This window comes from Ipomoea nil, unplaced genomic scaffold (assembly GCF_001879475.1).
Source record: "Ipomoea nil cultivar Tokyo-kokei standard unplaced genomic scaffold, Asagao_1.1 scaffold1576, whole genome shotgun sequence".
Taxonomy (NCBI): domain Eukaryota; kingdom Viridiplantae; phylum Streptophyta; class Magnoliopsida; order Solanales; family Convolvulaceae; genus Ipomoea; species Ipomoea nil.
The window spans coordinates 4,858,433-4,872,368 of NW_017618004.1; the positions used below are offsets into that span (position 1 = coordinate 4,858,433).

The window sequence follows — 13,936 nt, forward strand, 5'->3', positions numbered from 1 at the left end:
CTGTAATCTAGGAATAAAAACGACAGAGCAGGAAGTAAAAACAGACATATAAGTTATGCAACTATCTATGGCATAGCCAATGTATGAGCGAGATGGGTTGTCTAGTGTAGATAGGTAGCACTGCAACGTTTGACAATCCATATAAAGCTGTATAGATTGTTCACCTCGGGCCCTTAGCCAAGAGAGAGCCTCTTTACATGCAAATGCTTCGGCCATAACTGAGGAAAAGCAACTCAGGATAGGCGCGCTGAAGGCCGATACAAAACGATCGCTGGCATCGAGTAGGACCGCCTCGACTGTAGCCGAGTTTGTTCCTTGGTGATAGCCGGCGTCCACATAGCATTTTCTTGGCCTTGCTATAGTGATTTGGGGATCGGGTTGGTGCGGCATTGGACAACGCAGCCGGTCGGCAGCAACGTGAGGCTCTGTGTGATCCGGCAACGGGAGTTGGGTCTTTGAGTGGTGGTCCGGCAGTGGCTTGGCCGTGCGGCTGCTAGGCGGTGGCTGGGCAGTGAACGCTCCGCTAAGCACGCATGGTGGCAGTGGCCGCCACAATTACAGTCTTTGGTCATGGTAGACAGGCATCCCACACAGCTCCATTCCGTGCTCTCCAAATATGATATAAAATTGCAGCTGCGTAAATAATTCCATTAGTGTCTAGAACATTTATGATTGCACTAAACCATTCATGAAAAATATTTGTTATAATATTGGGGAGTGGTAGGCTGGATTGAGCCCATATGGAGCTTGCATAGCCACACAATACCAATGAATGCATAGTGTCTTCATTCATGATTCTACACATGGCACACATCGGATCAACATACACTTTCTTTATAAGCAAATTATTGGTAGTGGGAAGAATATACTAATAGCTCTCCATATGAAGGTTTTCCACTTGGGTGGGATTTTTAATTTCCATAGAGTGGTCCAGTTGCTAAATGCCCCATTATTATCATTCTCATAATTTCTAATAATGCATCTATAACCATTATTGACAGAGTAACAACCATTCGGATCCCCGTAGTACCAATACCACGTATTATCATACTGGGGAAATCGAAATTTTTAAAATTTTAAGTATATTAATTAGTTGAAAAATATCAGTGAAAATATGTTGATCTCATAAATCAGTGTCTTGATTAATCAATCCCTCGACCTGGCTCAGTAATAAAACTAAAAATATTACTTAATTGAATACGAGTATACGAAGTAATGAATAAAGCAGTATATTATAGGAGTATTACTTATTATTATTATTATTATTATTATTATTATTATTATTAATTAATTAATAGTATTATATTATATTATATTATATATTATTATTATGATCACAATCATCCTCAAGAAAAAAATATAGCTCCATCTATCTGTCTTTCTTTCTCTCTTTCGCTGTGATTTATCAGTTTTTCTCTTCTCTAGAACTTCCCACATTTTTGTTTGATTTCGACCTCTTCATCCCTACTGATAATCACACTTCATATTTTCTTTTGTCCTTCATTTTCTGTATTTGTTATCTATATATATTCCGTGTAATTGTTCAGGGTTTAGATTTGGCGTTGCATATTGTTTGATCGTCAGAGATCGGGAGGTGTTTCTCAAGTTCCGTTTTCGTTTCTATATACGCGTAGATACAGGAGTTAGGGTTGGGAGTGACTCAAGCACGTGTTGATTTGAGGATACAACGGAAAATGCTGCATCTGAAGCAACAGACGGGGATGATGATGCGTGTGGGTTTGTTTATATGCACCAGTTGGTAGATTGGAGATTTTGAATTTTGGAATTGAATGCTGGAGCAGTTGATTCCCTGGCCCGGTGGCTGGCTCGGCTCGGGATTCATTGAGTTTGTTCGGGGGATCTGCTTAACCGCCAATGGCTGCTTCAGGGAACGAGCCACCCCCTTCTCCGCCGGAAACGCACTTTTTCAATGGGAAAGGAGAGCAGCAATGCCTGTCGTCTCCTTCAGATCCGCCTCAGGAGGGGTTTATGGAGAAATTTCGTCTATACGAAACCCGCTCGGTAAAAATTATTCATTTTCTGCTATAACTTTGTTTTCGTCCGGTGTTTAGTATGAAACTTCAGACATCTTAAGTTCAATGACTTAAGAAGTGACCATCCCAATTCTCTGTTTCCTTTCTTTTCTTTTTATGATTATTTCAATGTTTTTGGTGCTCTTAAACTCTAGCGAGTTTCACTAGTATAAAGTTTTCACATTTTACAGGATTCTCTAAACTGTTATATGTGATTGATAGACTGTTTGTCTTAGTAGAACTATAACCCCACATATTTGAATGTTTGAATGCTGATAACGGGCTCACAAACAGCTAGATGTCTTAGAAAGCCAGTAAATGCATTTTGAGTTGTGGATGTTTTTATTTTTTATTTTTATTTTCTTATAATAACTTTGTAATTTCCCTGTTAAGACATGAGGTGCATATCATATGGTTGGCCAATGAGATGAATTTACTGGGTCATATGTGTGTGTATATATCATGCAAAATATAACTCTAGCAATCTCCGCTCCTGCTTGAAAAATGGTGGTACTTTCTGAAATGTTTTCCTGCATGGGATTCATTTCATTTAATATAATTTCTCTGCAGAAGTTTTACATGATAGGGAGGAACAAGAGTAGAACGTACTGGAGAGTTTTGAAAATTGATAGGACGGAGCCTTCTGAACTTAACATTCGTGAAGATTCTACCACTTACACTGCAATTGAGTGCTCTGATTTGTTGGGAAGAATACATGAAGGAAACAGATCTACAGGAGGATTGAAGTTTGTCACCACATGTTATGGCATTGTTGGTATGGATAGTATGTTGGCCTCATTCCTCCACTGCAGGACACTTTTATCTGATGTCGATCCTTGTTCTCATCTTTTCAGGGTTCATAAAATTTTTGGGGCCTTACTACATGTTGCTTATTACAAAGAGGAGGCAGATTGGTGACATTTGTGGTCATACCATATATGCAATCTCTAAGAGCGAGATAATCCCACTTCCAAGTTCTTATGTTCAGTCAAAGATGGCTAATTATAAGAGTGAATACAGGTTATGCTCCCTTTCTAATGTTGTTATTTTCTCTACTCTGGAGTTGTTACCATGTTATAATCTATTTGTTGTGATTGCTATTTATCATTTGATTGCAGATGTTTTCTTTTATCTATTTATTTATGATTTTTTTTTTTTTGGTCTGTAGTTATTCATGTTATTTCCTGATTTTGGATATTTGTAGATATAAGAAGCTTATGCGTATGGTGGATCTTACAAAGGACTTCTTCTTTAGCTATTCATACCACATAATGAGGAGTCTACAGAAAAACATGTGTGATAATGTAGCGGGGCAAGTCCCATATGGCACCATGTTTGTCTGGAATGAGTTTTTAACCTGTGGAATACGGAATATCCTCCATAATACTTTCTGGACAGTTGCATTGGTCTATGGATTTTTCAAGCAGGTGATTTTGTCAGCTGTCTTGTTGGCTTGCTGAAGATCAATCTTTTTCATCTATTGTCTTCTAGAATTGGTGAATGGTCTGTAGGGTGGCTAGCATTTTTCTATTAGGGAAATTTTCTTTTTAAAATTCTCTACCCTGCCTAGTTATTAAAAGAATATGCTTTGCTGTTTGAGATAGCACTGAAAATTTAAGTTCAAATAATGTGAATTGATAGTTTTCACTTCAGTTCCATCTCTAGTTGGTCAGATGACTTATAAATGTGACAAGCAACTCTTAGCTGCATCATATGTCTTGTATTTTCTTTACAAACTTATAAATGTGATGGATGCTGATCTATTTATGCTTGGTGAGTCCAGTCTACCTTTTCAATATCTGGGCGGTACTTCAAATTGGCACTCATTGCGCGACGTTCACGCCATTATGCTGGCACAAGGTCAGTATTTAAATGCATCTAATGGATTCTTGTTAAAGATTATGTTATTTGATACAATTTTGCATTTTTGTTTATGGAGCAGTTTGGAGAATTACTAATATGTCTGAAAAGTGAAAACTATATAAATGCTTATATATCACATATGATCACATATTGTAGTGGTCTGGGTTGCTTTCCAGCATTCTGGCATGTACATGGATGATACATTGAGGAAAGTCAAAAGTATCCATGTTCCATCTGTTTTGGGGAACCTTGTTTTTGAAATTTTATGTAACTAGGCTCTTGATAACAATATATCAACTTCACTTGACTTTCAGGGACTGTCATTGGTCTTTGCTTGACAAACATAAACTATGACTACAGTTCTGATGATGTTACCTCACCAAAATAAGGAATCTGCTCAGTAGTTTTCTTTTTACTATTCTACTTCATTGGTGATGCTTACTAACTCCTTTCTTTTGATTAGATATCTTAAACGAGGGGTGAATGAAAAGGGCAGAGTAGCCAATGATGTTGAGACGGAGCAAATTATATTTGAGGATGTTGCAGAAGGTTTCCCAATGCAGATTAGCTCTGTTGTCCAAAATCGTGGGTCAATTCCACTCTTTTGGTCACAGGAAACATCACGTCTAAATATTAAGCCTGATATAATACGTATGAGACAGAAACTTCATGCTTACATGGCTAATCTTTTTTAATCCAATATTTTCACACTAATATTTATTTCATTCAGTGTCAAAGAAAGATCAAACTTATGAAGCAACCAGACTGCATTTTGAGAACCTCGCCAAGAGATATGGGAACCCCATAATTATTTTGGATCTAATAAAGGTTTGGGAGATTTTATCACTGTATGCTGTAATTTTACTACCTATTGGAAGAGCTTTTATCATGTATTCTGAGCAAGTTTTGCATGAAAGATTTTGGTTATAGGAATTGCACAATTGTGAAAGACTGAGGAGTTTGGATCCTTTTATCTCATAAACGCAAACTTCACAGCTCATTTTTCTAACATAAATTCACACTAAAAGACAAACAAAAAGCAAAAAAAGACGCAAACATCTAACATGATCTCTGTTCTTGACAGACCCATGAAAAAAGACCCCGGGAATCCATTCTTCGTACTGAGTTTGCTAAGGCAATTGAATCCATCAATAAGAATCTATCAGAAGAACATCGTCTTAGGTTCCTGCACTGGGATTTGCACAAACATTCTCGACGGTGTGTATTGTTTTCTACCTTTTTTCACTTTCCCATTTTTGTTGCTAAGCATCCAATTTTCATTTCACTTCTCTTTTTTCCCCTTTTCCAGCAAAGCAACAAATGTCCTGTTTTTCCTTGGGAAAGTGGCTACATATGCGTTGAATTTGACAGGTTTCTTCTACTGTCAAGCCGCACCACCCTTAGGATCTGAAGGTCCAAGATGGCCTTGTCTTGAGTAAGTTTGCTCGTCCAGGAAAATATCGGATGCTGATAAAATGCATTGAGATCTCCTCTTCATTATTTATTATTGTTGTTGTTTTCCCTTACCAATCAAACTGTGAAGAGTTTGCAATTATGCGTGGCACAGGAGTTCTGATTCAAGCTATAAGGACCGATTGAGACACTGTAACCCAGATAATGAGAAACATGGTGATGATGAAAATAGTGACTCAGATAGTTCTGAAGGGAAAGCTAATGGTAATCCTTCCATTAAACCTCCAATGTTACAGAATGGGGTGCTCAGAACAAATTGCATAGATTGCTTGGACAGAACTAATGTGGCACAATATGCATATGGTTTGGCTGCTTTGGGTCATCAGCTTTGTGCTTTGGGGGTTACGAGTTCCACAAAGATTGACCTTGATGATCCTTTGGCTGAGGATTTAATGGGATTCTATGAGAGAATGGGTGATACACTAGCTCATCAATATGGTGGCTCTGCTGCTCATAATAAGGTAAGTCAAACATCACTTTGTTAGTTGGCAGTCAGTTCTGTTAAGTGTACTTGGATTGAGTGTGGATGCATTTACAATTTATATTTTCTCTGAAGTGTGAATTTACATAGTTTCTTTATCAGTTTCCATTCCAAACCTACTATTGATGCCTTGTATTTTGTTATTCTCTAGATTTTCTCTGAGAGAAGGGGCCAGTGGAAAGCTGCAACTCAATCACAGGAGTTCTTCAGAACTCTTCAGAGATACTACAACAATGCATATTTGGATGCAGAGAAACAGAATGCTATTAATATGTAAGTCCATTATTGCTGCTATTTGGTACTCTTTTTTTCTTTTTCTTTTTTCACTGGGCTTAAGGGGCTTGGAAGAATGGGAAGATGTTTAGAGCATTCTATATGTTATCCAGATGCCTTATCCTCCCTTCTAAACTACCTTGAATGCTCTAAGATTTGTTTAATATTGATCGAGGTGAATTTCTTTGGATTTGACTAACCAGTGATGGAAATTTCTGAGCAGATTCTTGGGGCACTTTCAGCCTCAAGAAGGAAAACCTGACATTTGGGAGTTGGACTCTGACCAGCATTACAATGTCGGTAGGCATGGAGAGTCAAATGTTGATGAATATGGAAGGTATAGTGATGGGTAAACTTTTTATAGCTGGACATGTTTACTGGGTTATGTTAGGATGATCAGCTTTTGGTATATTTGGTAGAAGTTTAAACTCTAGAGTTCTTTCCTTCCTCCCCTTTAGACACTGATACAGAATAGACAACACACAACTTGAACAATCACAACAGATCATGGCTCTCAATCTCTCATTTTAGAATTCACCTTCCACAATTAATAGACTTTAAATTCCTTTCTTGATCTTGATGTGATTTTTCTTGCTTGCATTTTGTACACTGATGTGTCTGGGCGTATGCTTTTCTCAAGCAGGTCTCCCTTCAAAAGATCATTCTCAGATGGGAATATTCTTCATGAAAGCCAATCGCCCATACCTACCAGGACCTTCGAAAAGGATTTTTCTAATGCTGACTTTTCTTATCAATCACAAGGAAGCAAAGTGCCCTCTGAATCAACACTGGAAATTTCAACCTGTGAAAATGGTTTGACATATTCTAGGTAATTTCTTTCTTGTGAAACAAATACCCATCAATTTATGTGGAAGTGATTTGACATGTTCTAGGTATTATATTATAAGCAGTTAAGGAATCCCCACTTTCATTTCTTTCTTGTCCACACTGAGAATATTTGTTTACTTTTTACCTTCTAATTTCCTGTTCAGGTATACTCCCTCTATGCCTACAAGGGAGCTTTTTGCAGACCTGCCCAGAGATAGATGCATTGAACACGAAAATGGGGATGCATCTGACTGCTCAAACTTTGTTGACTTAGACTGGCTTTCTTCTTCTGGAAATTCCTGTGATGAGCTATTAGAAAGGTAATTAGTTTGCAACAGCTCAGTTATATTCTAGGCTCAAATTTCACAAATTAGGACTTGGCTGTCTATATATGTGAGGAAGTCAGCTCAGCTGAAGCAATTGGTGTTTCTGTCATTTGTTTTCCGCATACATATTCCTTATAATGTATCTCAATAAGGTAGAACCTGCCCCTAGAATATATTAATCCTTGTTCTCGCTTTCAACAGAAAGGGATACAATGTTCCAAAAAATTTCTTCTTGTTCACCCTTCTCCCTGTAAAGTAGTCTGATATTAATTAGAACCTGGCTCTAATGCCAAAAAGATAAGAATTTGTTGTTGGAAAATATTAAATTTTTATTCACTCTTTCAACAGGGCAACCGTTTATATAGGCAAGGAATGCTACTACTGAAAGAGGAAACAGAAAGTACCTAATAATTGAAAAATGGGAAGTTATTGAATAAATTAGAGAAATTCCAGCTACGGATTTGGAAGTTAAAAATAGAAGAATAATAACAGAATCAGAGAACTCAGGAAAGCAAATCGAAAACTTTCCTTTTAACAATGTCTATGGATCTTAGTCAAGGTAAAGATTACTATATTGTAATGTGTTCCTGACTCTTAAGTTGGCCTTAAAAGTGGTTATGAAGCGTGATAGTGGTTTGTGGAAATGGATGAATTGGGTAAATAATGAATGGCATTAATTGCTGGATAGAGTTATTCATGATAATATCTGCAACGAACTCAAAACTGTCCATTGCAGGACAGATAATCTTTTTATTCATTCCACTTGGACTTGCTTATACTATGCAATAAATTTATTGCTAAAACTGGAAGTTCATTATTTTTGCTTGGTTGCAGATCGATGTACACAATCTCTCCAATTGCTGGTATGTCATCAGATAATGTTGTCAATGAAATGGCTGGAGAATCTACCCCTTCCACCAGTGAGGGTGAATCTAGTACAAAGGTCAGTAACCTTTTCTTCTACCTTTCACTAGTAGCACTAACATGAACATCTTGTCCTTTAAATTCCTAGTTTGATTATAGTTAATTTCTTATAAATTCCCAGTTTCACTTTGTGTGTGTTTACTCTGAGAGAATGTATATTGGTGTGTTACTTTATTGCAAAACACAGTTTTTTTTTCTGAGCGCATTTCTCTACATCATGAAACAAGATCTAAAGTAACAGCGTGATGTTCCTTCAATTTATTTTTGGTACTAAAGACAAAGGAAACAAAACTAGATTCTCAGGGTCTCCACCCCATTTGCATTTTCAAGGGGAAGTTTTATGCTTCCTTCAATATATCTCTGTCTGCCTTTCCTTTGCATGTTTTTTATTAAGCAAGCCCCTGCTGTCTTTGTAGGTCAAGAGGTATGCTGGAATAGAGCTACCTTACAAGGACACCCATATTTATGAAGTTCTCGAGGAATTTTCAGATAGTTTTGTATGTTGGGTTAACTATGGAGAGACACTTTGTCATTGATGTCATTTTCTTGCATTTGGATGCACATTTGAGCTGAACAAATCAATACTCTGAAGGTACCAAAACTGGGAGGATAATCCAGTTGTGGCGGTTTCTTAGTTGTATGATTTTCCAGAGAGATCAGCAAGCTTATTATACTTTAGTACGGAACTACTGACACTGCATAGCCGATGATTCTACAAAAATTCTTTCAGGAGGGCAAGCGCCTTCCTCGTTTCTTTTCCCGTCCTTTTCTTCTGGAATGTGTTTACTTACTGTTGTAAATATACATGGTTTTGACCTGTGAGAGCTTCACTAAGTATAGTCTTTAGGCCAATTAATTCAATAACATGTACGTGTTTGTATTGGTAACAAGGGTTCATGCTGCAAATATGTTACAATATATCTGTATTAAACTTTGTTTCCTGTGATGTTTTTAATGTATGCAAATAAAAGACTTAGACATTTTCTTGGTAAACTGGAATATCAATCTGGATATGACAGGAATGCTCCTGAGATTCTCAAGGACACAGTTCATATATATGTGTGTGTATGTGTATTGGTGAATTTAAAGAGTAGATTTTTTTTTTTTTTTGAGTACTAACTGGTATTATGTAATATCTATCCATAACTACTTTCTTAATCTACAGAAGCACAAAGAGTCAATATTGCCCTCATTAGGGATCAAATCCATAACTTCCTATTTGGGAGAGTCACTTCGTGCCACTAAACCAAGGTCATTGACTTTTAAAGAAATTAATACTTAAAAATGAATTATTTTTTTTTTTTAAAAAACAAAACAATTTTTTGACAGTGCAAATGAGTCGTAGAGAACAAAAAGGAATTTAACATTTCATGTCAAGTAGTGATACAAACTGCAATGTAAACTACCATTCTGACAAAAAAAAAAAAAAAGCAAATTCAAATGAGAAAGTTACTATTGATGCTCAACAGACTCATCTTCAACCTCACATAGTGAGGAGAGAATTACCCAATTTGTGGGTATTCAATCTAGCCAAGTATGGGGAAGATGCGGGTAACATGTTCCAACGGGACACCATCACTTGTGTTTTTCCTCAGTGCTGGATGGTTGAACTCATTTTGGGGGATGGTGATGAGTTGGCCCCTGCCATGACCTTTCTCTATGACCCACCCATAATTTGACACTTGGTGTTCAAGGAACTTGTCCAGAGAAAGACCTTCAATGTTAATGGCCTGTCATATGGCAATTATACAGCAGCATTTAATTAATATTTTTCTGCCAAAAAGACTGTGGATTTGAGAAGAGAGACTCCATGCAAACACACAGAACTTGAGTAATAATCTAAACCCAACTTTAAACTTAGAAATAAATACTCCTCTGTAATACAGAACCTTGTGACTGAAGTAAAACAGACAATATAAAAAAAGCAAATTGTTGCGCATAAGCTACTTTGCTACACATTTCGGAGGTTAGCTACATTGTCCCGACCATTTTTCACACTTTTACATAGTTTTCCCAAATTTGTAGAACATTCCAAAATTATAGAGATGTAGAGACTCATAGAATCTTCAAGAATATTATAAAAACCATACGATTGTATAGCATTGTAGCATCCAAGTTCCAAGCAAGTTTACATGTTCTTGGCACTATTTTTTACTAAATGAGAATGATGCCATATATGCTAGTTCGATCTTCACAATAAGCACTCGATTGTGTGCCAGAAAAATAAAATTAAAAAAAAAGAAGAAAAAAGCATACCTCGGCAAGAACAGACCGAGGGACCTTTTGGTAGGTCAGTGAAAGAACATGAATCGCATACATTTGAATTGCATGTTCAAAACCTGCAAAAATATCCAAATAGTTGTAACTTCACTTGTTCATTGTTTGAGGTGCAACATATTGTAATACCATATATAAGTTGATAAGCAAGCCCCCAAGGACCAAGAAAATTTATTAGAGGCCTACCTGGCACAACTTCTACTATATGACGACTCTTAGCTGCCTCATCCCAAAATTGGCGGAATCTTGCTGTCTGCATAGAAATATTGGTTGCTATGAACTTAGTTATTATTCCCATGACGGATAGCTATTAGCAAATAATGCTATGTAGCTTTAACATACCTCCAAGTAGTGTGAGAGAACAATTAGAGTCTTGAACTGTTCTTCCATTTGCTGGTCATTAAAACAAAACATTATTCAACCATTTAAACTACATATACTTATTGCCCAATGCCCCAATGGTATTAACAAGACAGGGAAGGTGGAACAATTAAGAACACTTGGCACTAAGGCCTGAGAACTAGAAAAGGCGACTGACAGATGAGCCAAACTGGGCAATTTGAGTTGTCCTTTAAAAACTAAAGGACTGCTGTGTATGAAATATAATAGTTGATCAAAGAAATTGTATCTTTCACCAAAAGCATTAAAAATACAAAGTTTGTTTTGAACCAACTATACAACTTAAAGGTTTTTATTCTATATTCATATCCATTTTATATAATTTTAACAAACAAAAACATCAGAGACTGCATACTTGTAAAAACATCCAGGCTTAAAACTGTTAGATATGAAATAGTAATATGATTAATATCACAATGAGAATTCATATATACTCCTTATACATACCACTCGTTCTGGGATTAAGAAAAGACAAAGGCTGAAATCTGGCGCTGGCATGGCCATCAGAGCCTGCCTCAAATCAAAAGAACAAGAAATTTAACAAAGAGAAGTAAACAAAATTAGGATTAGTGTCAATTGTCTAAAAAGAAATATCACTCAGTGCTTTTCATTTATAAATATAAAACAAGAACTTGATATACCTTGACCAAAATGCGAGCAACAATTTGTGTACTCATCCTCTCAGGCTCAAACTACAATCACCAGACCAGTACCCCAAAAAAAAATCAGCTTTTAAAATATTTATATAGATTCCAGCATCAAATTAGATCCCTACAAGTCCACAAGAGGATATGAAGAACCTAAAACTGACCTGATAAAGACGCAAAAGGCAAAGATTTGCATCCAAATTGTAAGTCTGCGAAGAAACCTAATTTAAACCGAAAACCGAAAACTTCATTAGCACGAGAAAAAAATAGCTTAATCAATCTGTAGGTTAATCAGAAGCGTTACAAAATCGGGTCTGAACGTTAATTGTAATTCGGACCTGTTCATTGACGTAGTTCTCGAGATCAGGGAGGATGTCTGGATTGTAAGGATTGACGACGATGAGTTGCTCCACCGTGTACGACAGCGCCGACGGCTGATTTTGTCCAGCCACCTCTCTCCCCATTTTCTGAAGCTTATTCAAACACGCAACGCCCGCCGGTGAGATTTTTCGAGCTCAAGTTTACAGCTGCAGAGGTTTCTAGGGCTTAGAGGCTGGAAGTGGCGGAGGAAGCGTTCATAAATATACCTCTCTCTATTTTAATTTTCCTTTTTGCTACAAAATAATTATTTTAATTTTCCTTTCTTACAAAATAATTATTTTAATCCTTACCAGGACTATGTGGTCCAATGGTTCCCAGGTTGGACTTCCATTTGGAAGGTTCTGAGTTTAAAAATCAAAACTGATTTTATATAAAATATATATATATATATATATATATATATATATATATATATATATATAATAAGCATGTCATTGCTCTATTGGTTCTCTCTCCTCCATCATTAATTCTTTTTCTTGGACAGAGTAATATCCCAACCTTTGCAGAAGCTCCCCACCCCTTCTCTCACTGAAGTGGCAGAACTGCACATTCTCGGTTTGCCATACAGATATCTGTTAATGAAGATTCCACTTGTAACATAAGTCACGGCAGTCAACTAGCAGAACTTATTGTGCAAAGCAAGTTGATAATATGAGATGAAGCTCCAATGATGCACAAGTTTTGTTTTGAAGCCCTAGACCGAATTATGAGGGATTTGCTGCGCTTCAAAAATCCAAGGAGTTATAATATGACATTTGGTGGTAAAACAGTTGTTTTCGGTGGCGATTTCAGGCGGATTTTACCAGTAATTCCGAAGGGTACCAGACAGGATATTGTCCGGGCAAGCATTAGCTCCTCATATCTCTGGAAATTCTACAAAGTATTTAGGCTAACTAAGAATCTACTCCTCAGAAGTGTACAATCACAAATCGAGGGTAAAGAGATCGAGGAGTTTGCAAAATGGATAGCTAATATAGGTGACGGAACTGTTGGTAGTCAATGTGATGGTGAGTCAGATATTACAGTTTCAGAACATTTATTGCTGAAGTGCGATGATGACCCTATTGCTACAATTGTTGATAGCACCTTCCCTAATTTTAGACTAGGGATTGACGATCTGTCATATCTTAATGATAGTGCAATTTTGGCTCCAACATTGTATGTGGTAGATAGCATTAACCAGTACATGAATGATCATAATCCGGCTGAGGGTAAGACTTACTTTAGTTGTTATTCTGTTTGTAAGTCAGATTCAAATATTGACATGTTAGCAGATTTGCACACTCCCGAATTCTTGAATGGCCTGAGATGTTCTGGAGTACCAAATCATGTTTTGACATTGAAAGTTGGGTCACCTGTTATGCTCTTGAGAAATATTGATCACACACTAGGATTATGCAACGGTACAAGGTTGATTGTTACTAGGTTAGCTGATCACGTGTTGGAAGGCAAGATCATGTGCGGTACAAATGTAGGAACAAGAGTATTAATTCCTAGAATGTCACTTACACCGTCTGATCCAAGATTATCTTTCAAATTTCAACGGAAGCAATTCCCGTTGATGCTATCATATGCCATAACAATCAACAAAAGTCAAGGACAAACACTTTATAAAGTGGGATTGCTGTTGAAAAAACCTGTCTTTAACCATGGACAATTGTACGTAGCTGTTTCAAGAGTTAGTAGCCCAAGGGGTTTGAAAATTTTGATTTGTGGGAAAAATGTATCATGTCTTAGTACGACTAAAAATGTTGTATACACCGAAGTCTTCAACAATGTCTAATAACATTCCACAATTTATTATTTAAAATTTAGTTCGGTTTGAAATTGTATATTTCTTCTTCTTATTATATTATACGAAATTTTCTATGTACTATATAGGTACCTGTGCATCGTTGTGGGTTCAACAAAGAGAGTATTCAACAATATCTAATAAAATTTATAAATTCAACATTTCAAATTTATTAAGTTTTCAAAATGTATCATTTTTCATCTAATTATATTATACGGAATATAATATACAATATATAT

General features: G+C 36.6%; 3 protein-coding genes across 6 annotated transcripts; 2 read left to right on the forward strand and 1 right to left on the reverse strand.

Annotated features, from left to right (window-relative positions):
* The first annotated feature begins 1,359 nt into the window (after positions 1-1,359).
* On the forward strand, positions 1,360-9,194 carry LOC109190672 (phosphoinositide phosphatase SAC2-like). Of its 3 annotated transcripts, none has more exons than XM_019341222.1 (16): positions 1,360-2,022; positions 2,604-2,808; positions 2,888-3,053; positions 3,238-3,460; positions 3,817-3,893; positions 4,360-4,547; positions 4,627-4,724; positions 4,981-5,114; positions 5,206-5,331; positions 5,440-5,830; positions 6,002-6,123; positions 6,347-6,460; positions 6,767-6,952; positions 7,116-7,271; positions 8,112-8,220; positions 8,618-9,194. In XM_019341222.1, the coding sequence occupies exons 1-16, from the start codon at positions 1,876-1,878 to the stop codon at positions 8,735-8,737; spliced, it is 2,562 nt and encodes an 853-aa protein (XP_019196767.1). In that variant the 5' UTR covers positions 1,360-1,875; the 3' UTR covers positions 8,738-9,194. The 3 variants fall into 3 exon arrangements, with proteins under 3 accessions (XP_019196767.1, XP_019196768.1, XP_019196769.1); XM_019341223.1 differs by having other exon boundaries at positions 5,464-5,830; XM_019341224.1 differs by having other exon boundaries at positions 4,360-4,481.
* Positions 9,195-9,543: 349 nt separating this feature from the next.
* LOC109190842 (eukaryotic translation initiation factor 3 subunit K) lies at positions 9,544-12,098 on the reverse strand. Of its 2 annotated transcripts, XM_019341476.1 has the most exons (8): positions 11,863-12,097; positions 11,689-11,745; positions 11,519-11,569; positions 11,325-11,387; positions 10,821-10,871; positions 10,665-10,731; positions 10,458-10,540; positions 9,544-9,931 (listed from the first exon to the last, which is right to left on the reverse strand). In XM_019341476.1, the coding sequence occupies exons 1-8, from the start codon at positions 11,986-11,988 to the stop codon at positions 9,728-9,730; spliced, it is 702 nt and encodes a 233-aa protein (XP_019197021.1). In that variant the 5' UTR covers positions 11,989-12,097; the 3' UTR covers positions 9,544-9,727. The 2 variants fall into 2 exon arrangements, with proteins under 2 accessions (XP_019197021.1, XP_019197022.1); XM_019341477.1 differs by lacking the exon at positions 11,325-11,387 and having other exon boundaries at positions 11,863-12,098.
* Positions 12,099-12,611: 513 nt separating this feature from the next.
* LOC109190351 (ATP-dependent DNA helicase pif1-like) lies at positions 12,612-13,688 on the forward strand. Its single transcript, XM_019340816.1, has one exon. The coding sequence runs from the start codon at positions 12,612-12,614 to the stop codon at positions 13,686-13,688; it is 1,077 nt and encodes a 358-aa protein (XP_019196361.1).
* Positions 13,689-13,936: the final 248 nt, after the last annotated feature.

Bases quoted from the DNA above. Each gene is read 5' to 3' on its own strand.
- LOC109190842 (XM_019341476.1), bottom strand. From the start codon at position 11,988: ATGGGGAGAGAGGTGGCTGGACAAAATCAGCCGTCGGCGCTGTCGTAC. The intron at 11,570-11,688 runs GTCAGTTTTAGG...TGGTGATTGTAG, and splicing joins GCCTTTTGCGTCTTTATCAG to TTTGAGCCTGAGAGGATGAG. The intron at 10,732-10,820 runs GTATGTTAAAGC...ATTTCTATGCAG, and splicing joins TTCTCTCACACTACTTGGAG to ACAGCAAGATTCCGCCAATT.
- LOC109190672 (XM_019341222.1), top strand. From the start codon at position 1,876: ATGGCTGCTTCAGGGAACGAGCCACCCCCTTCTCCGCCGGAAACGCAC. The intron at 3,461-3,816 runs GTGATTTTGTCA...TGGTGAGTCCAG, and splicing joins TCTATGGATTTTTCAAGCAG to TCTACCTTTTCAATATCTGG. The intron at 5,115-5,205 runs GTGTGTATTGTT...CCCCTTTTCCAG, and splicing joins TTGCACAAACATTCTCGACG to CAAAGCAACAAATGTCCTGT.
- LOC109190351 (XM_019340816.1), top strand. From the start codon at position 12,612: ATGAGGGATTTGCTGCGCTTCAAAAATCCAAGGAGTTATAATATGACA.